Source organism: Lissotriton vulgaris, chromosome 1_1, assembly GCF_964263255.1.
Source record: "Lissotriton vulgaris chromosome 1_1, aLisVul1.2, whole genome shotgun sequence".
Taxonomy (NCBI): Eukaryota; Metazoa; Chordata; class Amphibia; order Caudata; family Salamandridae; genus Lissotriton; species Lissotriton vulgaris.
The window spans coordinates 1,707,115,299-1,707,141,847 of NC_141685.1; the positions used below are offsets into that span (position 1 = coordinate 1,707,115,299).

General features: G+C 50.0%; 1 protein-coding gene across 1 annotated transcript in view; it reads right to left on the bottom strand.

Annotated features, from left to right (window-relative positions):
- KIN (Kin17 DNA and RNA binding protein) overlaps positions 1 to 26,549 on the bottom strand; it is a 149,793-nt gene that overhangs the window by 76,223 nt on the left and 47,021 nt on the right. The window contains exon 6 of the mRNA XM_086918961.1: positions 12,118 to 12,166. Within this exon, the coding sequence (XP_086775087.1) occupies positions 12,118 to 12,166 (49 nt within the window). The remainder of the gene's footprint in view (positions 1 to 12,117; positions 12,167 to 26,549) is intronic.

Sequence of the window (26,549 nt, forward strand, 5' to 3'; positions counted from 1 at the left end):
GATCCTCTCACTCACCAAAGACCCTAATACCGCCAAAACCAACCTACATGAAGGAATGAAAATAGTAGCCGAATGGATGAAGCATAGCCGTCTAAAACTTAACTCAGATAAAACAGAAGTCCTTATCTTAGGAACCTCCCCCTCCGCCTGGGATGACTCCTGGTGGCCAGAGGCTCTTGGAAAAGCACCCATCCCGACGGATCACGCACGGAACCTGGGCGTCATTTTAGACTCCTCACTCTCGATGTCCAGACAGGTCAGCGCCGTCTCATCATCTTGCTTCAACATTCTTCGCATGCTCAAAAAAACATTTCGCTGGATCCCCACCGAAACCAGAAAAACGGTCACCCATGCACTGGTTACAAGCCGCCTGGACTACGGAAACACCCTATACGCCGGTACCACCGCAAAACTCCAGAAAAAACTCCAACGCATCCAGAACGCATCAGCCAGACACTTGACATCCCACGTAAAGACCACATCTCCAGTCACCTGAAAAAACTCCACTGGCTCCCCGTCAATAAGAGGATTACTTTCCGCCTCCTAACCCACGCACACAAATCACTTTACGAACTCGGTCCCGATTGCCTCAACACTCGACTTTCCTTCTACACCCCCCCCCCCCCGCCAGCTACGTTCCTCCAACCAAGCATTTGCTACCGTACCTCGCATCAATAAAACCACCATGGGAGGTAGATCCTTCTCCTACCTGGCTGCTAAAACCTGGAACTCACTCCCCACTCACCTTCGTCTCACTAAGAACCATCTAGCTTTCAGAAAGCAACTTAAAACTTGGATATTTGACAAGTAATCCCCCCACCCTTCCTCAAGCGCCTTGAGACCCTCTGGGTATGTAGCGCGCTATATAAATCCACTTGACTTGACTTGACTTGACAAACACGTCACCGGTAAATGCAGAATATGGCGTTCAGTGACGTCATTAATATAGTCAATCTTCCCCCAGAGCCGGAGGCGCTCACAATCCCACATCAGATGCAACAGCTCTACCCCCTTCGCCCCACACCGGGGCAGCTGAGGCTCCAGGGTATATTTTATTAATCCTGCCTGGTGTAAGAAGTGCCCTGGGAACAAGAGAAAAATTAATCCAAACCTAGAGAACTTGCTACAATATTTTCCAGCAGTCAGATCACTAATCAATATACCAATCCCCACCACCCACTGGCATCGACAAGGGGGCATTGATAACCCTACTGAGCACCACATGCAGACTCATACCCGCCCTATGTGTGCCTTGCATGTCCTCGTCCAATAAAAACACTCTTGCTTGGTCGCTTTTTAATATCTAGGTGCGTGGGGAAGGGCCACGACTTGATGGTAGTTAATGTGTACGGCCCGAATTATGACTCCTTAGATTTTTATGCCCAGCTAGCCCGAAGCTGCAGAGAATATGACAAGGCACACATGCTCTGGGGAGGAGACTTTAACTTGGTGATTGACCCGGAGTTAGACAGATCCTCTGGGCCCCAACGTAGGCCGACTGCGGCTGCAGTGGCTCTCCAGGCTGAGCTGCTCACGCTGGATTTGGTTGATGTGTGGAGGAGTAGAAACGCTGCCAGGGGTGGGTACACACACTACTCGTCATTTCACAATATACACACCAGGATTGATTACTTGTTGGCCTTTTACTCCATCACTAGCCGAATTTTGGCATGCACGGTACTTGCGCGCACATTATCTGATCACTCGCCGATACTGCTGGTTCTGGAGACAACGACACGCAGGATCCCCCGTTCACATGGCGCTTCCCACCGTATGCGCTGTTGGATGACGCTTTTAGAGGGGAACTGGCAGAAGAAATTGATCTCTTTTTCGAGAAGAATATAGGTTCTGTGGAGGCTTTCCACACGGTTTGGGAAGCGTTTAAGGTTTACATCCGTGGGATCGCTATGACTAAACATTCTAGTGTCTTGAAGGCCATATCGCAGAGGCTGCGCGCCCTGGAATCTGAATTAGCAGACCTGGAGAAACGACTCTTGTCTTCCCCAGACCCCTCTACAGAAGATGGAATACGAACCCTTATTTCGGAATTCAACGAGGAGGCGGATAGGGAGGTTTGCTATATGGGGAAATATGCCTCGGCGAGAACTTATGGAGAGAGCGAGCGCCCTAGCTCTCTATTAGCCAGAATATTATGCAACACCAAGAGAGCCCCCAAATTGACTGAACTTAATACCTCGGGGGGGGGTTGGGGAGGGGGCATTGCCGCGACAGACGAGGAGATCATCACAGAATTCCGTGATTACTACTCCAATTTATACACTACAAAAATGGTAAACCTGGACCCGGACATTGACGACTACCTGGAACATGTACAGCTGCCGTTCTTGGCTCAGTCAGACAGAGAGTGCCTAATGTCCCCTATCCAGGCAGACGAGATTTCTGACGCCCTGGCTAGTATGCGGGCACACAGCGCCCCCGGGATTGACGGTTTGACGGTGGGGTTCTACAAGGCATTTAAGGATAAACTTATTCCCCACCTGTCCTCCTTATTTGACGAGATATGCGAGGAGGGCAGCATGCCGCACACGATGAGAGAGGCCCTGTTGGTAACCATCTTGAAACCTGGCAAACCTTCTAACGTTTGTAGCTCGTATAGACCACTGTCCCTCCTGAATGTAGACACCAAACTCTACGCAAAGGTTCTGGCCACTCGCCTGTCCCTTATTGCGCCCGAGGTAGTAGCGCCTGAACAGGCTGGCTTTGTGCCTGGTAGGAACTTAACATATAACATACGCACTGTGTTGGGCACTTTGCAACATGTGCGACAGGACGCGAAGGCCGTCGCAGTTTTCCTGGATATGGAGAAAGCCTTCGACTCCGTTGAGTGGCCGTTCTTGCTGAAGGTCCTGCGCAGACTGAGATTGGGGGAGCCGTTCTTGCAGATGATAGGTGCGCTGTACTGGAGACCTACGGCTAGGGTGCGCCTAGGAGATGGAGTCTCGAAACCTTTTGATATTAGCAGAGGCACGAGGCAGGGCTGCCCCCTGTCCCCGTTGCTGTATGCCCTCGTCGCTGAGCCGCTGGCCTGCGCGCTACGTGAGTATCACTGGCACCGAGGGGTTAGTTTCCCGACATATAAAATTGTCATCTCGACGTACGCGGACGACACGCTACTCTATGTGAGGAACCCGGAAGTGAACCTATCCCCGGTCTTACGCGAAGTGGTGCGTTTTGGCGCCCTCTCAGGTCTGAAGATAAACTGGGAGAAATCAGTGGTGTTTCTGTTGACCCCGGTGACTGTCCGCTTTGATATGGAATATCCCTTGCATTGGTCCACGGACTCGGTTCGGTGCCTTGGCATAATGATTCATACGGACGTGGAGGTACTTTTCCGCGAGAACTATGGTGTGGCATACAGTAAATGTGAGGACGATGTGGAACGATGGTGTAAACTCCCACTCTCCCTGCTGGGCCGTGTAGCCATCACGAAGATGGTGATACTGCCACGCTTCCTCTTTCTGTTTAGCACTTTGCCCATAATACTCTCGAAAGCCTTCTTCGTGAATCTAACGAAACGTATGGTCTGGCTGGCCTGGGGTGGTAAACAGCCACGGGTTAAATGGAGCACACTTAAACTTCCGTATGAGCTGGGGGGAATCGGCGCTCCTGATCTTGAGCGATACTATAGGGTGGCACAGGCTGCTCACTTACATACGTGGATTCACGGCGAGAAGAACATCCCTCATGTGCGGATGGAGCAACTCTTTGCAGACCCTCTTCCCCTCCCAGCCACGGTCTGCACCCCAGTGGACCGTAGAGTCGGAATGCTGGACTCGATTACTGCCACGAAACATGCTTGGTACTCGTTGCTGAGAGCCAGGGGAGGCGAATGGCTCTAGTCTCCCTCGATGGCGGTGGAGTGGCTGTTGTGATTGGCACCCATAGAGGAAAAGAACGTTGTCCGAGCCTTACACGGGCTGGGGATTAAGACCGCGGTGTAGGAAGGTAGGTACCTGACTATGGTTACCCCCAACTTTTTTCCTGGTGTTTTGCTGGTTTTCTGACTTAGTTGACCTGGGGCCCTGCTATTCAGGACCCCAGGCCCATTGCTCTCTCTGTAAAATGGATTCCATGTACCCTAGGTACATATCTAATTGGTACTGGGCCACCTTATCAGACCCTGTAACTCAGGGCATAGGTGTACCCAGGGCCTACCAGGGGCTGCAGCATGTATTATGCCACCCCTGGATGGCCATCTAAATCTGACACAACTGGCTGCACGACAGCTGGGGCAAGGTGGTGTAATCACCCTTTGCTTTAGATATAGTATACCTATATCTAACCCTAAAAATGGACACACAGATTCCTATCAGTCACTCCTATGGCAGGCCTTAACAATCCTGAAGGCAGAGTGCTTGGAATCGTGTGAGATGGTGCTCTGGCATGAGCTGAGCCTGTCTGCAGCTTGCGGAACCAAGTCCTAATAGCTGTTCCATGATATCGCATACCATATACTCTTAAGTGCATTATAATCCTCGCGGTTATATGCTAACTCTGGTATTGCTTTATCAAAACATGTCGAGTAAGGTGTCATACGAATTGGAATACTAACCCCTCGCCAATTCTGGCGACGGGGTTAGCATTCCACCCTTCTAGAGGGACACGACATGTATGTAACTGTGAACCCCGGTTAAAGTTAAACGAAGCCTCAGCTCCACAAAATGGATGCTGCCACCACAGACACGAGTCTGACCCCCTGCAGCTGGGAGTCCTTCCAGCGAGGGGAGCTTGGACAAAGGGTTTCCTGTCCGGGGCGGTGCTAGCACCATCCCAGACAGGGTTTTGTGTATCCTGGGTAGGCAGGGCTTTACAGGAAGGTGACTGCTGAGTGGCACCCCGGTGCTCACTACGCATAGGCCGGCCAGAACCAGTTCCAGGGGCACACCAGCCCCTGGCCTGGGGAAGTCCAGCAGGGGAGAGGGGTGTAACCACCCCCCTTCCTGGTCCCAGCCATAGGCAGGACCTAGTCACCGGGTCAGCCCCCTTTTTTAGTATAAAGATAGGAGCGGGCCCCCTGTTCAAATTAGATCATCTTTGGAATCAAGACACGACTTTCTTCGAAAGGACTTCAAGATTTCTTCTTCAAGATTCTCCCTTGTGGCTAAGGAGTAGTCACCCTGCATCAAGCGGGCACCATCAAGAACACTGCGGTCTGCTGCAAGTCCTTCCTCCGGAATCCGACTGACCAGCTCGACGAGACCCGGCTCCCTGGCACCTCTGACCTCTACTCACCTCTACAGCTAAGCTGAGAACCGTGAGTGCGACGAGACCTCGAGGGACCGACGATCGCCAAGACTGCACGACTTCTTCACAGCAAGCCCACAGAGTATCCCTCTGGCGAGTGCTTTGGGGTCCGAGAAGCCCCGACCCTGAGCAGCTCCAGCACCGAAGATCAGCCCTCCAGCATCTCCACGATCGGTGTGGGGCCCTTCTGCTTTTTGCTGCTCACCGCGTTGTTTGGCTACTAGCCCGTTGGCTTGTGGCCTTCCCGAACGACGCCCGACGACATCCAACTTGCTAGTCTGGTTGCTCCAGACTAGCCCTTGCTCCCTTCCAAGAGGGGAGCACCCCGGACCCTCCTGGTCCACTCCAGACGCCATTTTGAGTCCACCGCGTGGGCTTGAATTAGCCAAGGCTTTGTTGCCCCTTCCTGGGTTCTTCGACGCCGACAGCTTCATCCATCGTGGGACAGCTCGCTCCTCCATCCTGGTCGCCGACAACGCCTCCTGGTCCGTGAGAACTGCAGAGTACAGCGTCGCCCACTCACCTAGTCGAGGTGACTACCATCCGGTGCCCTCCTGGTACCACCTGACTACTGGCTAGTAGTCACGAACTTGGTCCCCTCTGCTTTCAGGTGTCATCTACCTTCGACCCAGGCTTGGGTCCATCGAACTTTCTTCACTGGTCGCCTGCCAGCAACTTCTTTCTTCCAGGCTCCTGGTCCGGCAACGAGGATTCCCGACGTCTTTTGAGACCTATGCAGCTGCAGCCCCTGGGCTAGGTAACTTCGGCATTTCGGTGCCCCAGCATAGCCTCACTATCCAAGGGTCAGGATCCACTTTCGTTTTCTCCCTACCAGGTCGGGTTCGCCCGAGAACACTAACTTTGTGAAATCTAGCTACCATAGACTTTGTCCCGCATCACGCGTGAGAGTGCACACTCTGCACCCGAGTCCCCTGGGTCTCCTAGAAGTAATCTAACGATTCTATAGTCAAGTCCTAGCGATTCCAAAGCCTATTAGTACTGTACTTACCTGCTAGTAATTTCGCATTCCACTTTCAGAGTATATGGTTTTCCGTGCCCCTCGGGCATTTGTATATACTGTGCTAACTTAAGTATTTTCGTAAGAGTTTTGTTTTGTGCTTAGTACCCTGTCCTCATAAAGAGTACAGGGCTGTTGTGATTCTTAATAAATACACTGTTTATTTTCATAACACTTGTGTGGTGTCCTTTCACTGGGTGTTCAAGGGGTATATGTGTGGTAAACAGCTGGCTTAACACGCCCTCTCGAGTCTTTAGCCTTAGACTGCTCGTATCCACGCTACTAGGATAGCTGGTCTATAAGGTTGACTTACAACCAAACATCAATAAGGGTTGCTGGACTGATACATAGTGTTCACTAGAATAGTGAGCACTGCATATCAGGCCACCTTCTCACACGCGGGAGCGCTGTTTGAGGACGGGAAAGCTAAAACATGGGATCAGATAGTGCAGGGAGTGGATAGGCCGACGCTGCTGCAGCGATTCCAGTTTCACAGGGTCCGATGCGCCCTGAGAGACGCCCTTGGCCCAGACCTGGAAGAGCCACCAGACCTTCCGGAACTCTCCTATATCATAGACACTGTATCTTCGCGACATATGACAACACACCTCTACAAGGGCATTGCCTCACACAGAGCGCAGGAATGCTCCAAGGCCCGTCTTGCCTGGCAGAACGACCTGGAGACCACGATAGACGACTCTATGTGGACATATTGCTGCACTAACACTAGGAAGCTGTCGCTGAATGGTCGACACAGGTTGATTCATTTAAAATTCTTACAGAGAGTGTACTACACCCCAGAGCGTCTACATTGTTACGGTCTTCGGCAGTCCCCTGAGTGTGAGCGTTGCCGTGCACCTGTGGCTGACTTCCTCCACGTGGCCATGAACTTCCTGTAGACCCGGCCTTAGCACTGCTGGGCTACTCAAGGACATTGCCGGTGGCATTCAGGCGCTTGACAGATATGGGCTTACTACTGGCAAGACGTGTAGTTGCGCAGTGCTGGATGAGGGGTCCGACGCCAACCAAAAAGCGGTGGGCCAGGGACATGGTATACTGCTGCACACAATCGGAACACTACAGTGAACTCCTACCACCCACCAGTCGCCCGAAAAACGTTTGGGGTCTATACAACACCTTTAGGCACACCAGAGAGGACGATGCTGACACGCAGCGGGAAGGGGATGATGAAGTGCAGTGACTCACACATGGGCGAAAGACCTCCGTGGAATCATAGAGTGAGAGATATGATGGTAACCCGTGGGGGTGCTGCGGTGGCTGGGTGGAGTATTGATACCCGGTCGCCCCGTAGGGGGAGGCCAGCTGTGATACACATGGAACACTTACTAGGGGTGCGCTGAGCTCACGCAGGTCATTTTGGGGCAATCACACTTGCGGTGGGAGACACGAGCATTGGAACGCAATGCGAGGTAATTTATTTATTTATTTATTTTTTCTTTGTGATATGAAGGTCAGCGAACTGGCTGTATTGTTGGGAGGGGGGGTCCTTAGGGGGGGGATTCGGAGGGGGGGTTTTCTTCAGGGCGGTAGGGGGGTTTCTTTCAAAATAAAATACACCTACATTGCTTAGCTCTGAGAGTAAGGACTACACGGATCTGCTGCGAAGACAACATAGACTTTTACATATATGCTACAGGGATCCCTGCAGCCCCCCAGCGGTTCGTTTATGTCCTCTAAGTGACTCTTGCGCCACCGTACCCCAGCGTTAACGGCACATGGCTGTGTATTGATAGTTGTATGGTTACTGACTAGATATGTGATTATCGCATTGCCGGCCCGAGGGGGTTGTAGGCAGTAAGCCGTGTATGTACCTGTTTGTATTAATAAAGGTGTTTAAAAAAAAAAAAACACTTGCTTCACACTACAATACTACCACATATTAAAGTGATCGAATCGTTACTTACTTTGCCTTTGGTTTTCGAGGCCGCTGCTGAGCAGTCAGAGCAGCACACACTGATGCTTATGGGTGGACTCGACTGAGCAGCGTCGCTGCGCCTGCGCAGTACGGGGGGAGGGAGGGGGGTGGGGCAAAACTGGGCAAACTGGTCTGATCGGCATTTGTCCGACTCCTCAAGGGGAAAGACTTCTGCGCCAAGGAGGAATGGACACAGGCTGGCAAAAAAATAAATTTTTCAATTGTGATTTGTAGCTTCTACAGGGACCTCACCCACGCATTCGGGCAGGGCGTCCAACTTTAAATATTGTATGCACTGGCACAAATTAAGCACTGGAAGGACTAGAATTTTACGTCCATGGTGCTGCGCAGAATGACAACTCTTATCAGCATAGGAACACAGACGAAGCACAAAGAACAAGCGGAGTGACGGGGCAGAGAGATGTAATATGTCCGTGAGAAAGACAGCGAGGGAAAAAGTCAAAGAATCTAGAGGGCGAGAGAGTGAACTTTAGAGCAAGGGGGCATAATCCAAACCTACCTGCAGTGGTGGGGAAGCCGTGAGGGGAACGGCCAAGTGATTCCTTCACTCGTCCAGCCTTGAGGGAAACGGCACACGCGACGCTCATACAGGGACGCTCCTGGACATTTCGGGCATTGGGAACTGCATCACCCAGCAGCCTCGGGACCTGGCGCGCTCGTGACGCTCCCGCTGCGCCTGGAGGCGCTTCAAGAACGAGGAGCACCGAGCGTGCCCTGGGGGCATCATCCAAACCTACCTGCAGTGGTGGGGAAGCCGTGAGGGGAGCGGCCAAGTGATTCCTTCACTCGTCCAGCCGTGAGGGAAACGGCAAACGCAACGCTCATACACGGACGCTCCTGGACATTTCGGGCATTGGGAACTGCATCACCCAGCAGCCCCGGGACCTGGCGCGCTCGTGGCGCTTCAAGAACGCGGAACACCTCCCGCCTCGCAGGTGGGCGCCGGGAGAAGCCCGGGCAAAGGGCGGGCCCTCTGTGGCCCTCAGCGGACCGAGAAGGACGGGACGGGCCACCCCCCTTGGCTCCTACTGAACAAGGTATAGTGTGCCCTATTCCCATCATGCACTGGGACAGGAACAGACTAATTTGCATGTAGCCAGGTTCTGAGCTGGGATGGTGCAGTGAGCTAAAAAACGGTGATGGATCAAGCCCTGATCTTTGGACTGGGTAAGAGTGGTCTGCTTAATTCAGACACTCTGTTCATCACCACCCCCTTTTCGGAATCATTTTGTCCACCATAAGCGTGGAAGGGTATACTCAGATGTGAGTCCCTTGCTCATTGCACCATCAGGATTCAAGCAAGCCGGGCCGACGACGGCTGAAATGCCAGAAACCGGTCCCCGGTAGCTTGTTTCCTTCCCAGTATAAGAATTGGCTTGGTAGTTTGATTTGCCCTGTTCCCATCATGCACTGGGACAGGAACAGACTAATTTGCATGTAGCCAGGTTCTGAGCTGGGATGGTGCAGTGAGCTAAAAAACGGTGATGGATCAAGCCCTGATCTTTGGACTGGGTAAGAGTGGTCTGCTTAATTCAGACACTCTGTTCATCACCACCCCCTTTTCGGAATCATTTTGTCCACCATAAGCGTGGAAGGGTATACTCAGATGTGAGTCCCTTGCTCATTGCACCATCAGGATTCAAGCAAGCCGGGCCGACGACGGCTGAAATGCCAGAAACCGGTCCCCGGTAGCTTGTTTCCTTCCCAGTATAAGAATTGGCTTGGTAGTTTGGTTTGCCCTGTTCCCATCATGCACTGGGACAGGAACAGACTAATTTGCATGTAGCCAGGTTCTGAGCTGGGATGGTGCAGTGAGCTAAAAAACGGTGATGGATCAAGCCCTGATCTTTGGACTGGGTAAGAGTGGTCTGCTTAATTCAGACACTCTGTTCATCACCACCCCCTTTTCGGAATTATTTACAAACTTGGTTTCCACAATTAGGGGATGGCCCGATCTCTGTCTGGAGACTCCATGATTTCTACCCCAGGTCCCGCTACCCTCGGCCCTTAAATACAAGACTAGAGAGAAAACGCCATTTTTCAGAAAGAACAAGTCTAGAGATTAATTATCGGCCGGATCGGAGTATGTATGTACAGAATGGTTTCAACAACCCCATCCCAAATTATTTTCCATGAAGTGTTTTTAGCAGTGGTATCCAGTGATTAGCAACTCGTTTGAACTGATTTAATAATGTCTTAATTTATTATTGATTATTGTAATGAAATGGTTCTCAATGATATGTATATAATGAATGTTGCTTTTATGATTTTATGTATCAAAATCGAATAAAGCTAATCTGAATCTAGAGCAAGGTTGAGGGAAAGTGCACAGATCAAAAGAGAGGCTACGGAACACAAGTAAGGGAGAGAGTGTAAGAGGGAGAACGAGGCATCATGGGGCAGTGACGGACAGAACAAGCACTCACCTGAGGACGACTTCTTCCGGCGGCGGTCGGCCTGAAATGGCTGCTGCAAAGCTCCAACATTTTCGCGATTCGGGGGCGTGTTTTTAGCTGTTGAGTGACTGATGACGTCACGGCTTAAAAACTGGAAAAAACACGCCCCCGAATCGCAAAAAGCCGGGGCTTGAACAGAGTGACTCCCCTCTCCTCCGTTTAGGAAGCCAGCCAATGGAGAAGAGGGGCGGGTTCAAGCCCCACTGTAGCCAGAACATAAAATCTCGGACTCCGCCCACTGCTTACCTAAAAAGCAGTCTTGTGGGAGGGTTCGGGGTCCCTGTGCTGTTTATTTGTAGATAACTGCATGGTCTTCGAAAGAGGAGGCATATCACTGCTGAGCATGAAACAGCAGCAGATTGGCATATATTTTCTGCCACCAGTAAGTTTTATACTGAAGAAATGGTGCAGGATTATACCTAGATAGAACAGATGAGATAGTAGAGAGAGTCGTGTACTAATGCCTGTATTCTTTACATATAATAGCCCTAAATGAGGCGTTAGTAGGGGTCTGTCCAGTTTTTCAAAATCTAAGTGATAAATCCGTCAGTAATGTATATTTATAGCATCGTCTCAGGCAGAGCTGCAATTGGTCTTCAATATGCACTGATCAGCATTCTGCTGTACACACAGTGCCATTCCTTGACAGTTAATGGTGTGTGGTAACATACTCGGAAAGTTCACTCCTCCCATTTTTGGTTGATCGGCAGGTAGCATGCTGCCGTAAAAAAACTTTCAGTTGATGCTGTGGAGGCAGCCATGCTGAAGGTTTATTCACATATGCACAAATTTAACACTGCCAATGTTCCTAGAGCCTAATCAAAATGTATCTCAGCTTTGTGCCTTTGTTACGAATGGGCCAGATGTTTCCTTTATGAGAATGATCTATAATGAATTATGCATTAAGCAATAAAGTAAGATTTTATTGAAGTACTGTTGTATGAGGAACAGCTTGCCACGCTACATTATACAAGGTGCTGCGCAACTCTTTTTAACAGCGAAGCAGTTTAAAACTGGTATTACAGATATACAATATCAAGCAAAAAGTAAAAAAACTGAAGCTCCCATGAAAAATACCCTTTATTAAATAACCTCTATAATTGTGAATTAAAAAAAGAAGTTCATGCTGTATTATTACTCATTAGTAAAATTGATAATTTAGTAGTTCATTATTGTTTTTCCCCGCTAACTGCTTCAGTGATTTTCTGGAACTTCTAGGTAATGAACACCATAACAGAAGCATCTACCAAATGATCACTTTTACAGCAGCATACCATCTAAAACATAAGGACACAAAGAAGGTATAATCACACCCCAGTTGAGATGCCATATCTAATAATGCAACACTTACTGAACTCCTGTATGTAAAACACAAGTTATTTTAGTATTTTCCACAGACCAAAGCAGAAATTCGAGATTACCTTTCTCTTCTTCATTTTCTCTACTTAGTTCGGTAAAGACTGGGGCTTCCTAAAAATAAAAAAGAAATTCATACATAAAAAAAGAAATAGGATATGGAAAATGACAGACATTTAACAGCTGGCACAATGCTGACGTTTGTATAAGCAAACTATCACAGATTACTCTCAATAGATTTTGGACATGAGAATCTAAGGAGACACAGTCAGAAGCAACACACTACATTACAGCAAGAAATGACATGACGGTGTAGCTTCCTGAAGACAACCTACATTTAGCTAACTAAGCAATGGCATATGCCTCAGCTCTACTGGCAAGAGCAGCAGCAGGTGTGTAGGGATGAGACTGAGAAATCTTGAATGAACAGGACCAGGCACTTTTTTTAAGGTGGCTTACGAGGCTAAGCACCCTACTCCAACACTTATTTCCTAAAGAACTCAGATCCTCTTCAGAGTGCAGATTGTATTTATGGGCCAGAGAGAGTGAGTGTGACAGAGGAGTGAATGCAGGAAAGAGGTGCATTTTGGAAGGAACAGGTTGCAGCATAAAGTAAGAGAACTAATTGCCGACATGAAGGCGGGAAAGAGCTTCCAATTTATTAGGCACTCTGCTGAGATGCATACTAATCTAAAGCCCCTGCAAGGTAGGTCTGAACAAGGAGTCTGTGGAGACGTGTCTTATGGAGAGCCACTCCTGGAAGGCAGAGAAATATGCAACAACAGGGCAGATATAGTGTCTCATGTACACATGTGTGCTGCAGAAGGGACACGTGTGCAAAGGGATAAAATCCTACGGCAACCAAGGGGTATGCCAAGAGGACATAAGTAAAGTCACAAAAAAAGAGGCATCAAGACAGATTAATGTGAAAAAGACCACATAATGGTATTGGGATACAGGGAAGCTAACGACAAGAGGGTCACATTTTAGGTGAAGTTGTTTTAAAAAAAATTTTTATAAACAAACCTACTCCAGGGGCGTGGCCCGGATGGCGGAGTGAGCAGTTGTTGGGACCTGGTCCTTTAATTGTGAGAACTCTGTTGTTAGAACGTTCCCTGAGTGGAACAAGGAGTGTGCAATGTTCCGGCCTTGGCAGTTGCTGCCGAAAGTCCCTGTAACTGGCACTAATAAAGTAACCTCCATTCTTACCTCTGTGTGGAACTCTACTTCATTTCACTGGCGACGAGGATGGGATACGAACCCACGCTTGCAAAGCACAATGGATTAGTAATGGCTTTCACAGTTTGATCCTGGTTCCTCTTGGTGGAAGCGACTTTACACATCCTAGAGTAATGGCCCTTCTTACCACAATTGTAACAAGTTTGATTTAAAGCAAAACAAAATTTAGCATTGCCAAGATGAGTAGTGCTACCACAACGGAAACACATTACATCCTTTTGTTCAGACTTGGCCTTGCCAGAAGTCACAACGGAGGAACGTGGAACACCAGGAAGAGAAGGCTTTGCAACACCAACAGAAAGCGACTTAGTGGGTTTGGAAGTGGATTTCAATAATTTTACCTCAGTAGAAGAGGCAGGATTGCTCATTTCCTTCACACAAAACTGAGAATGTTCAATGGATCTAGCAAGAGTAAGAGCAGTTTCTAAGTCGGGATCATCGGAAGATAATAACTTCTCCTGGATTTTTTTGTTGGAGGTCTTTTCAATTAACTGATCCCGAATGATTTCATCCCTGAACTCTCTGTAATTACAATTGACAACAAGAATCCTGAGCGCAGCAACAAAATCATCAATCGATTCGCCAGGAGTTTGAGCACGCTGGAGAAATGTATGACATTCGAGAACAACGTTCCTTTTGGGACTAAAACGTTTGTCTAAAGTTTTGATGATCGTAGCATAATCATCCACCACCCAGGAGTCCCCACTGTCTCCACCACTTACCAAAGAGCTCACGGTTTCCATGGGTAAAGTTTTTAAAACACTTCTCCCTTCAGCACCAAGGTTATAAATTAACAAAGCCTTCTTTTTCTTAGAAGTAAAGGTCTCTCCATCGATTGCCTCTAGATACGCCTCAAAAGTGTCCTTCCAATCATCCCACTTCACAGGAGGCGTACCAGCAGACTGTAAAAAGGGTGGAGGTGCCAAAACGTGATCCATAATCGCACGTGGGTGAGTTGCTGTCCCACACTAAAACTAACAAAGAACAAAAAAACCCTGTGAAATGAAAATAAGTGCACTCAAATCATGACACAGAAATACACAGGGGTGTGCAACATAATGAATGCTGTGCACATCAGCGGTGAAAAGTAGTGAAAACTAACACTACAACTGCAACTGTGCACAACAGTGAAGATGAAATGCAGTAGTAGACGTTGATGAGAACATGAGAAGAGCTGTATGCATCAGCAAAGGGAAATCCAAAACGAATGAAGCTGTGCGCATCAGCGAAGGTGAAGCGCAATGCTAACGTGACTGTAGCTCTTCGTCAGTACAGAAGACACAGGGCTGACACGCTGAACAGAGCTGTGCGCATCAGCGAGGTTGCTATGGAAATAGCAATCCAAAATGGCCGCACGCAACTTCTGTACGTCGCGTGTACGTCAGGCAGGACTTGAAGGAAGGAAGTCAGGCAAGACGCGGTGACGCGAGAACAGGAACGGCTCGATCGTGTATTAGAAGACAAATTCAAGAAAGTACCTTAAAACATTTACCACGCAGATATCCAGACAACCAGGATGCATCGGAGACCACCACAAGTACTGGAGAGAGGCAGGAATCGCCGAAATGGTGGCAGACGAAACGCTGAAATCAGTGGTCTCAAGAAGACACTCAAAACACAACAGCTGATCGCGGTACTTCGATCCAAAGATGGGGAGTCTGAAACTGGCATCAATCGTCGCCAGTGAAATGAAGTAGAGCTCCACACAGAGGTAAGAATGGAGGTTAATTTGTTAGTGCCAGTTACAGGGCCTCCCCGGCAGCAACTGCCAAGGCCGGAACATTGCACACTCCTTGTTCCGCGCAGGGAACGTTCTAACAACAGAGCTCTCACAATTGAAGGACCAGGTCCCAACACACCTCCCCTTCTTCATAAAAGAAAACAAGAAAGATGAGGAAGGAAAGGAAAGAATGGAACAGAGGAGAAGTGAGCAGACGAGAAATGAAAGAAGCAAGGAAGACATAAAAGAAAATAAAGAAGCAAGGAAACAACCAAGGCAGAACTACCCCATGTTATAATCACGGAACTTGACAGGTAAACATCTCGACCTGGAAGACAACCTCCTTCATGATGTTTTTCTCAGGGAGGGTTTTCCGGAAGAACTTGTGTCTGACAATGGCACTCAGTTGACTTCTTTGGAAATGCAGAACTTTCTCAAAGAGGCGGGGATTAAACACATTTGTACATCTCTTTATCACCCTCGTAGCAATAGTTTAGTTGAACGGTTCAACCGTGTTATCAAGGAACAATTACAACTTGCTTTGGTAAATGGTTTACACTGGCGCAAGGCTCTTTGTGATATGTTGTGGGCTGTGAGAACCACTCCTCATATTAGTACTGGTGTTGCCCCTTTTACTTTGCTTCAGAGAAGGGTTGCAGGTTAAAAATTGAATAAGGAGTGGGTGTCCAGACGAGGGGTTGATTCTAGCAAGAAGTCTGCAGTTACTGACGTTAGAGCCGCTGTTCAGTAGAAGAATGATTCTAGGCCTGGTGCGGGTCATTCCCTGGATGTTAAGGTGGGTGATTGGGTGAGGATCAGGAAACCGGGTTTTCTTCGTAAGGGAGAGTCTCGGTTTTCCTCTCCTAAAAGGATGTCTGTTGTGAAGGATCGGGTGGTGGTGTTGATGGATGGGAGAGTGTGGAATAAATCCTCCATTTCCATTGTTCCTAAACCCATGGTTGTCAAAGTCAACAACAGACTCGGCACACTTGGTTCTTCTCTCGGTGTGCCCTCTGTAGTTCATCAGATGGATGGTGTTGTTCATTCTGATCATGCCCCTCCCAGGAGGTTGTCTTCCAGGTCGAGATGCTTACCTGTCAAGTTCCGTGATTATAACATGGGGTAGTTCTGCCTTGGTTGTTTCCTTGCTTCTTTATTTTCTTTTATGTTTTCCTTGCTTCTTTCTTTTCTCCTCTGCTCACTTCTCCTCTGTTTCATTCTTTCCTTTCCTTCCTCATCATTCTTGTTTTCTTTTATGAAGAAGGGGAGGTGTGTTGGAACCTGGTCCTTTAATTGTGAGAACTCTGTTGTTAGAACGTTCCCTGCGTGGAACAAGGAGTGTGCAATGTTCCGGCCTTGGCAGTTGCTGCCGGGGAGTCCCTGTAACTGGCACTAATAAAGTAACCTCCATTCTTACCTCTGTGTGGAGCTCTACTTCATTTCAGCAGTCGTGCTCAACGATCGCTCCGCTCCGGCACCGGACCAAAGTCAGCTTACAGCGGTGCCCCGGGGTCATGGGGGGGGGGGGCACTTTCTGCATGAAGGAGTCCAGAGCAGAGGGTCCTGCTATTGGCACGAGTCGTTGACGCCTGAGTCCTGCCCTAAGGGGTGTTCCGGCAGATCCGAAGTGGAGGGCGTATCTCCCGGAGGGTTGGGCCTTGCTGCAGCTCTCCAGATGCCGTGCTGCAGCTCTTGCCAGAGCTGCAGGGGTGGCATAGCATGGCAACTGCGGCCCCCCCAGCATGGCCTCCGTAGACAGTCCCGGCCGCCCAGTGTGCTGAGGCCCTGTCCAGGGTTACCCATAAGGCGGGCCCTCCCCATGAAGGGTGAGAAAGCAGTGGGCCTAAGCGGATCATCCAGATGCTGTCCTGGCGGAGCTGGGCCCTACCTCAACTGAGCAACCGGCGAGCGCCTTTGGTGGCCCCCTCGATCCGGACACGGTGCGGGCCAGGCACGCAGGGCCCGAGGAGATCGCCTGAGGGAGTCCTGATTGAGGTGGAGAACCCATGTGAGAGCCCCAGGGGGAGATCAATTCCAGAAACAGCACAGTGCCCCTGAGGACCAGAGGAGGTAAGATCTACCATCTGCCCTGCGGGCTGGCTGGGCCTTCGGAACTGGGGTGGCACCGGGAGCTTTACGGTCATCGGCGACCGGCTGGGACATGGCCTTGGGTGGCAGGGCCTGGAGTCTGGCAGGTGTCGCGTGAAAGAGGCTGGACTGGAGAAGAGGAGCCAGTCCACCCGAAGAGCACAGCTTCAGAGGCCGGCGAGTGTGGGGCCCTGATGATAAGAAGGGCGGAGGTGAGAGGCATGGGGGGTGGCTGGGCCAAGATCCCTGGAACTGCACTGTACTCAAGCATTAAGGAACAAGGACCTACAGAATCGTACCCGATGGCTCCCCTGTGAGTCGCACCACTGGACACAGACTGCGTGAGGAGGGCTTCTTTGTTGGCGGGCCAGAACTTCAACCCACATTGGGCAGCTTGGGGGAGAGAAGCATCGGGTCCCTGGTACCTCCGGCTTAACATCCCTGATCAGCCCCGCCTGGCTGCACCAAAAAGACGTGCCCCCACTATGACGCCTCTGCGGACAGAGACTATTCTTCCCACAATGTAAGCGACCCCCGAGCCCACACCCCACGGAGGAGGATGGTGACGGCCCGAGTTAAGAAGGATTGTACACTGAAAGACATGCTCGTCAGGGCACCGGCACAGGACTGCCCAGACCTCTAGATGGCTTCTCAGTCCCCAGAGGGCATGGACGAGGGAGAGGCACCCATCACCCGCTCCTATCTTGAATCCCTATTCACATCGCTCATGGAGGACCTTCACTCAATTAAAGGAGACCTGACTTGGGACTTGCAGGGGGGCAGAAAGGAGATCTCGGGGATTGGAAACAGAGTAGATAAGTTGGAGACGAATGAGACAGCTAGCGAGGAAGAGCTGGAGCAACTCCCCCAAGGTATAATTCGCCTCTCAGACAGACAGATTGACCTCCAGGCCCACACCAAGGACATGGAGAGCAGGTCCCGGCGAAACAACATTAGAATCCGAAACACTTCCACCACCGCTGAAGCAGGGAATGTAGAGAAATGTGTGAGGGCCCTCTTCGCCCAGATCCTGGGAGACAAGCTGGAATCAGACATTCACTTGGACAGGTTCCATAGGGCGGGCAACCCAGAGCACCGAATATGCCGCCCCCGGATATCTTGCCATGCGTGCCAGAGTCCTCTTGAAGGAGCGTATTCTGTGGGCCGCCCGTGGCCCAGACCTGACGCTCTTCCGGGGTCACTCACTTCTGTTGTACCAAGACCTATCGACTATCACGCTACAGAAGAGAAAAGAATTCCATCCAGTGACCTCCTTTCTCATAGGCCACAACATCTCGTACACCTGGGGCCACCCCTTCCATTTAGTCTTCACATAGAAGGGGAAAACTCGACAGATACGCTCCCTTAGAGCGGCTTGCAAACTACTCCAGCTTGAGCTGTTGGAGGCACCAGTGGGAGGAGTGTCCGGAGCGGAAGCCAAGGCTGGCAGATGGGAGCGACAGAGATGGAGGAAGAGGGGCAGGGGGGCCAACGCAGTCCTGGAGAGCCTGGAAGGCGACGAGCACCCGGGGGGGGAGAGGGGCGGACTGACACGGCATGACTTGCACTACACATCATTGGGGCACACAATGGATGCCTTCCAGGGCCGAGAGGGGAGCGATTACCACGAAGACACCAGGTCACCATGCACCATGGACCCCAGTCTGTGGCTTTCTCATCGGAGGGCGGAGGCCGCATTTACAGCAGTACCACTTTTAACAACTCATGGTTTTGTTTTACACTACCACACCAACAGGGTGGCAACAGAAATGACTAGTCCTACACAGCCAGATCTTGCCCAACTGCAATGAGCACCGGTGATTCTCTTAAGGTGATCTCCATGAATGTTATTGGGCTGATTAATCCAGTGAAATGGAAAGCGGTTCTCTTTTATATAGAACACATGGGAGCGGACATCGGTCTCCTTCAGGAGACTCATCTTCTGGCCGGAGACTCCCAGCGGCTTAAAACTAAACACTTCCCTCAGCAACTGTTCTCCTCATCAGAGCGCAAGAAGGCCAGGGTGGCCCTCTTATTTTTGCACACATTCCGAGGCTCCATTGGCCCCAAGCTGATGGAACTCAAGGGCCGTCTCTTGGTCTATTAAATACAGCTGGGCTCACAGACACTTACAATTGGTACTCTATACGCACCTGATGAAGGGCTAGAGCACTTTCTCCGGGAGGCTCTAGAGGGGACGTTAGCATCACAGAACAGACTGGTTTTGGTGGAGGGTGACCTCAACATAGGTTTCAATAAGACCAGGGACAGCTCTGTACAGAGGGAGGCCCCACATGGTAAAAGGAAACTGGACTAATACATCTGTGGAGAGCAACCCATCCGGGCACTCGTGACTTCACATTGTAGTAATAATAATAAGGGAGCTTGTAAAGCGCCTGGTTACGTCCACCAGCGTGTCCCCGCGCTGTAGTAAGTGAGAGATCCCAGAGCCCCACACCCAGACTAAGACGCCCAGGCCCATTAATGAAGGAACAAGTATGTTTTAAGCTCTCTTCTGAACCTAGTCTCAGAAGGTTCCAGCCGAAGCTTAAGAGGGAGTTCGTTCCAGCTCCTAGCTGCCAAGAGCCGGAAGGATCTGCCACCCATTCGGGCCTTCTTGACTTTAGGGATCACCATCCGACCAGTTCCAGTGGATCTAAGGCACCGGACGGGCCTGTAGACAGTGATGAGATTCTGCAAGTACCTATGCCCACTGCCTTGAATGATCCGGTGGCACATGCATAGGGCCTTAAACAGAATTCTCTTCCTGACAGGAAGCCAGTGAAGAGCGTCCAAGCCCTTTTGGAAGCGGCCCTTCTTGGAAGCCTAAGGACCAACCGAGCCGCCGCGTTTTGCAGCACCTGCAACCGGTGAAGACTCCTGACTGTGGCACCTAAATACAGTATGTTGCCGTAATCTAATCGCGAAGTGACAAGAGCATGCACCAGCTTCCTCCTAGCTTCTATACGAAGAAGGTCCATAGTTTTTACGTAGACCCTTGAGGACACCAAAACAAGTCCCCACCACACGTCTGATCTGAGGTTCGAAAGTTAGGTCCGAATCTACCCATACACCCAGGTTGTTAGCCTGGGGGCACGGCATAGGGACTGGGCCTAAGCAGGGTGGCCACCATTCCGATGACCGCGCAGACGGCCCTCCATAAGAGCACCTGCAGATCCTGCAGCGCAACTCGGGGGAAGGGGGGGGAATTGTAAAACTATCCAGCCTCTGGTTTCCCCCAACATCTCCCATAGGCTCCACAAACTCTGCACCTGTTTTTCTGGCTCCCGGAAAGGAAGAGTATATTTTTTCCACTTTCTCTGAGAAGAAGCCTGCGATGCGGTCGCAGGATTCTTCAGAACTTTCCGTGGGAGTAGTAGATGATTTAAGTGAGGAGATCTCCTTATAGATCTTGAATAATTCCTTAGTGGAATTTTCTGCTGCCCCAATTCTCTCCGCATAGTAAGTGGCCTTGGCTCGTCTGATTAGCCCATGATAGGTTCTCCGCTTTTTATAATACTCCAACTTGGCCTGACTAAGAAAGGCTATCCTCCACTGCCTCTCCAGAAGTTTGCACTCTGTCCTTGCTAGGCGCAAATCGTCATTGTACCACGGTGCCGATTTCTGAGGTCTACTTACTGTTTTATTCAGACGTAGCGGGCTATGCTATCAAGAGCTTCTCTTATACGTCTTTCAAGATTACAACAGGCAGTTTTGACATAGATACCCCCCGGCTACCCTCCTTTGGTCAGAGCCTCGTTAAACTTCAACTGTGAGAAGCCAGCCCATTTTCGACACGGGTAGTTTAGCATAGGTTGCTCAGGGGCTCTAGGTTCTGGGATCTTTACCACAAAGGGAACAAAGAAATGGTCGGACCAGGGGATGGGGATGGGAGTGTTCACTTCAACTTTCCCCCAATTAGCAAATACTGGATCCAATAAATGGCCATGCTGATGGGTAGGGGCCTTGGAGTTCAAGCCTAATTGCAATGAGTGTAGTTCCTGGCATAAATCTACAGCCCCCCTATCAAGGGAATTCTCTAGATGCATATTAAAGGTCCCCTAGCAGAAGGAACTTATCCTTCCATAGGGCAGATTCCGTAATACCTTCCAACAGGCTGGAGACAAAGCGTGCATGTGGGCCAGGAGGTCTATAGATCAGGAGTCCTTTCACAGTAAGGTGCGGATTGACCCCGATTATAAATGCACCTGCCTCACTATCCGCTATGGTTGTGTGTTCCATTTGGCAGCTTAACGGATGTTTGACAACAATAGCTATCCCGCCACCTCTACCAGGCGTTCTATCCAACCTGACAATCATGTACCCCGTGGGAAGGGCCTCAATAATGTCTGGCTCAGAATCGGAGTCCAGCCAAGTTTCCGTGAGGAATAGGAGGTCAAGCTTTTTATCTGCGAGTAGATCAAAAATTTCCAATTTATATTTGCGCATCGATCTGCAACTAAGCAGACCGCAAGAGAGCCTTCTTGACCCTAGTTTTAACTTGGCTGCCGCGCTATAGCTGAATGGACAATGTTTGCATCTCATTCATAATCTACCTTCATGCTATGGCAACATGCGCTAGAAATCTTGTGGCAGAGTTCATAAAGTGGATTCAAGCTCCACTGGACTATTGCAGTATTTTGGCCAGGGGTTATGGCCACGGTCCCCGAACGGCCGTGGACAGGCGCAGACGGGCTTGCCTTCGGCGCGTCCGCTGCGTGGCCGTTCTCGCATGTGCCCTTTATCCTCTGCTGCAGCGACTAGAGCGCTGACCGCCACCGGAAGTGCCTGAGCTCTTCCTTCCACGCCCTCCGTGCAACGGCGCTATTCGCCGCGGCGGACCGAGGCGGGAAGGAGGGAACAATCAAGCAAAGACCCGAAGCGTCTTGTCAGCCATTGTCAGCGACATTGTACTCTCACACCCATAAATCCTACACCCGCTTAGATTATTTCTTGGGCACCCATGATCTACATCAGCTCATCTGCAGGGTTGAGATCGACCCAGAGTCCTCTCCGACCACTCGGTGCTGCTACTCGAGATATATTTCCCCAACAGACACACACACACGAGACGGCAGTGGTGACTCAGGGAGTCGTTGTTGGAGAAACCCAAGGTATTAGAGCAGCTCAAGAAGGTCATTAGAGACTACCTAGCAGTCAATGACAATCAAGAGTTCCTGCTCCCAGTCATTTGGGACGCACTAAAGGTGGTGGTCAGGGGGCAGCTGATATCTACTTCGGCTGCTGAGAACAGACAGAGGAAGCTTAAATGGACCGGGCTGCAAGATAAAGATAGGGAGCTGGACTTTATCCTCCACCGTACAGGGGCCCCCAGGGTCTAGCGCCAGCTGGAGGCCGCATGTAAACAACTGGCCGGTCTGGAGCTGGACAGGGTGGAATTCGCCCTGTTGCACCTCAAACACTAATTTTACCGAAACGGCTATTGTCCGCCAGACTCAGATCTCAACGACAAGCAAACACAGTCCAATCTCTTCTGTCTGACGATGGAGAGGCGGTGGTGAGCAATGCCTCTATAGCAGCCAGGTTCAGGGATTTGTATGCATCGCTCTACTCAGGCCAACCTGCCTCACTGGAGGCCATTTCGTAGTACCTCCAGAACACGTGTGTGACCAAACTGACGGACTCTAAAGCATCTTCCATCAATGAGCCAAAACGAGTGGAAGAAGTCATCTCCGCTATATCCAAGCGGAAGCCATTGAAGTCCCCAGGCCTGGACGGCTTCTCCTCAGGAGAAGGGCAGAGCTCACCCCAATTCTCACCGAGATTTTTAATGCTTTTGCAGACTCTGGCTCCCTTTCAGCTTCCATGCTCGAAGCGGCTATCGTCTTCATCCCTAAGCCTGGGATGGGCAAGCTGTCCTGCGCCAATTACAATCCCATTTTGCTCCTGAACGCGGACTCAAAACTATTCACAGGTGTCCTTGCGGGTCGTCTCAACTCCTTGATGCAGGGTCTTGTCCACCCCGATCAAGCAGGATTAGTACCACAGAGGCACTACGCGGACAACACCAAAAGACTCCTGCACATTATCGACAAAGCGCACCAAAGACAGGGCTCAAGCATGTTACTCTCAGTAGATGCTAAAAAGGCCTTTGATCGGGTTCACTGGCACTTCCATCAGGCAACTCTGAAGCAGCCTCAGTGCGAGTTAACGGGATATGTTCAGAGGGCTTTCCCATACAGAAAGGCACGAGACAGAGCTTCACGCTCTCCCCTCTCCTGTTCGCTCTCTACATGGAGCCATTCACACAGCGGCTATGAGACCATCCCCTAATTAGCGGGATCCCCCTCGAATGGGAAGAACACCGCATCAGCCTATACACAGATGATGTTCAGGTAATGTTAGATAACCCCGTTGGGAGCCTGCCCCACCCCCGTCTCACCGAATTGAGCGAATTTGGGTAGTGTCTGGTTTTCGGATGAATATTCGCAAGTCTCAGGCCTCAATCTTACCATACCCCCTCTCAAGCTGGAGATGTTGATGCTTGAGCACGCAATCTAGTGAGCGCCCGACTATCTCTTATCTGGGAGTTCAGCTTTGCCGGACGCTGGAGGGGACAAATGCCCTAAATTATGGAGCCTTGTTGGGTCGAACTCGGGCTAAATTGGACCAATAGCGTCACTATCCGCTCTCCTTACTGGGCCGTGTCGCAGCCATAAAAATGAACAACCTGTCCACGATCCTCTTTGTATTCCAGGTCCTGAAACTTCCCCCTCCGCCTGGTGCAATTACATCCCTTCAGACAGCACTTAACCACTTTGTTTGGGCAGGTAAACGGCCTAGACTGAGCAGGAAACGGAGTTGGCTCCCCCACGCAGAAGGGGACCTGGGGGTGCCTTGTCTTCTCAGGTACTATCAGGCTGCCCAGCTTCGCTATTTGGTGGAGTGGTCCAGGGCAGAGTCAGAGAAGCAATGCCAGTTTATGGACAGAACTCTGGCCAGTACATCACTGGCAAAGGTCCCGTTCCTGCCACAAGCCCACCGGGCTTCCAGCCTGTATATCTCTCCAATAACACACTCTCTATTACAGATATGGGATGGTTGCATTTGAAAGGGGAGACAGACTTCCCTGCCGTCCCTGCTGACCCCAATAGCCGTTAACCCCGATTTCACTCCTGGATTGGGAGCATTGTTCCAGACTTGGAGGGAAGCACCCTGCAGTGCGATTGGGCACCTCTTCGACCAAGAGGGGTTGGTTTCATTCAAAACCCTAAGAGCAGACTATCGTATTCTCGAATCCGAGCACTTTCAATACCTTCAAATCAGGCATTGGGGAGCACACTTGTCAATCAGGCAAGGAGATGGGAGGTTAGTGACCCAGTATGAGAAATGGCTCCTAGGCAAACACACTGCCAAGCGCCTCATTTTGGAGTTATATGTTTTACTTCAGCCCATCCAGACAGACGACACATCTCCCTCCCAGAGGCACTGGGAGGGCGGAATAGGCTGCCCACTCTCCCCGAAGGAGTGGAGTGACATATACAATCAAGCCCGCCACACCACATACAATATAGCAAGCACCAAAACGGCTGTTAAACTCACCAACTATTGGTACTTAACCCCAGTGCGGCTTCACAGGGGAAACCCGGCCCACGGTGATCTATGTTGGTGCCAGTGTAAGGCAAAAGGTACGCTCACTCACTGGGGAGAGAAGTTGGCCTAACGGCTAGGGCGGTCATCCTCAAATCTGGGGAACTGGGTTTGAGTCTCGGCAATGACGCTGAACTTCCTGTGGTTCTGGGCAAACCACTTAGTCTCCCCGTGCCAAGTTTGCACTACAGAAAACTTGGTAAAATAAATGTACAAAATACAAATTTACTTTGGGACTGCCCGGTGATACTACTTTTTGGACCGCTATATTGGACAACATTGACTCTCACTTCGCTACACAACTTTCTAGATTCCCATCATACACACTACTAGGCCTCCTTAATCCCCTATTACCCTTCCCACAGAGGGAAACAGCTAAGCATAACCCTGGGGGCGCTCAACTGACCATCCTGGCCCTTTGGGGCACCCCTACTGCCACGAAACATGTGGCCTGGCTTAGACGCCTGTGGGATATACTGAGGATGGAAAAACGCACCCTTACACTGACTTCACAGGGAGAGACAGTCAGATCTCTCTGGCGCCCCTTCTTAGCGCTCCTAACCAAGGAATTCAGAGAACTGACTTGCCCCTGGTATTTGCGGCTACTTCGCCTTGCAGACTTAGAGGATTCCTAGATCACAGAGTACTTGAGAATATTACAATTACTCTGACACTACAGCTAACTTAGCACGTGGTACTGGGGAGGGGTGGGAAAGTTCTGTTCCTTTTCTCTTTCCTTCTTGTTTGATAAAGGGATTAAAAGTTGCTTTATTATTGCTGAAATATGGAGAGAGTTATCTCCTGGTGTACACTGTTAAGTAGAATGCCAAAGTGACAATAAAACAGATCTAAACCTAAAAATAAACCTCCATCTTTCACCTGCAAAAGGACACTTCACTGCAACACAGCTCATCAAAGGTCCATCTTTTAATCGGATCAATGTTTCTTATTTCTGTTGCTGGAGATTTGACCATTCCCTAAAAGAGCGAACTTGCAAAGAAGCAAATATAGGTTAGTTTATTTATTTGCTGCTGGCCTGATTTATAAGTAGATATAAAAGGATTTGTGCCAAAAAATAGAAAAAGGTCCCATTCACCCACCTAACAGGTCCAAAATGTCTTTTGCAGTTTGAAGGAATTTGGTTTTCTCAACAGCTCAAACACTACCATCTTTGCCATCAGGAAATTCCCTTGGAAAACTGGATGCGGTTGAATGGCTTCTGAAGGGCTGCCACTGTCTTTCAAGTACCAGACCTCTAGAACAACAACACTAGTCAAGGACAGAAAACGTCCACAGAAAACATGTGTCCCACCAAGAGAGACATGACACTGTCCTCTTTTAATGAAGAAAGCCTCCACTTTTAGGGTCTGTAAGTGGGCTATCTTCAAAAGAAACATAAAAGTGCCATACTTCATGTCTATGGGATGGGATCCATGTACTTCCATACCCAAAGCAGTTCCTTGCATGTAAGCAGGAGCCTTTTGGGATGGGAAGGGGAAAAGCAAGGCTGCCGGTCAGGCAGCAAACTCCACTTTTTATTTGTCCATCAAAACTTAAGTTTCCCCTCGCACTGTAAAGAACTTCATGAACATTGTAGCTACCAGTTTGGATGAAGACAGAGTTGACTGCGGAAAAAGAACAGTTCGAAGAGAAGTGGAGGATGTACTGTGCTCCAGAAAAATGTCATGTCATCTGGGGACAGCTGTATAGTGAATCCATTCCTAAGAATCTGGCATACTGATGAATCTTGTTTGAGAAACCTTGGTTGTAGACTCATAGCCAAGTTTAGGGACACTCAGACTTTACACCATACGCTTGTTCGGCAGATAAAAGGGAAAT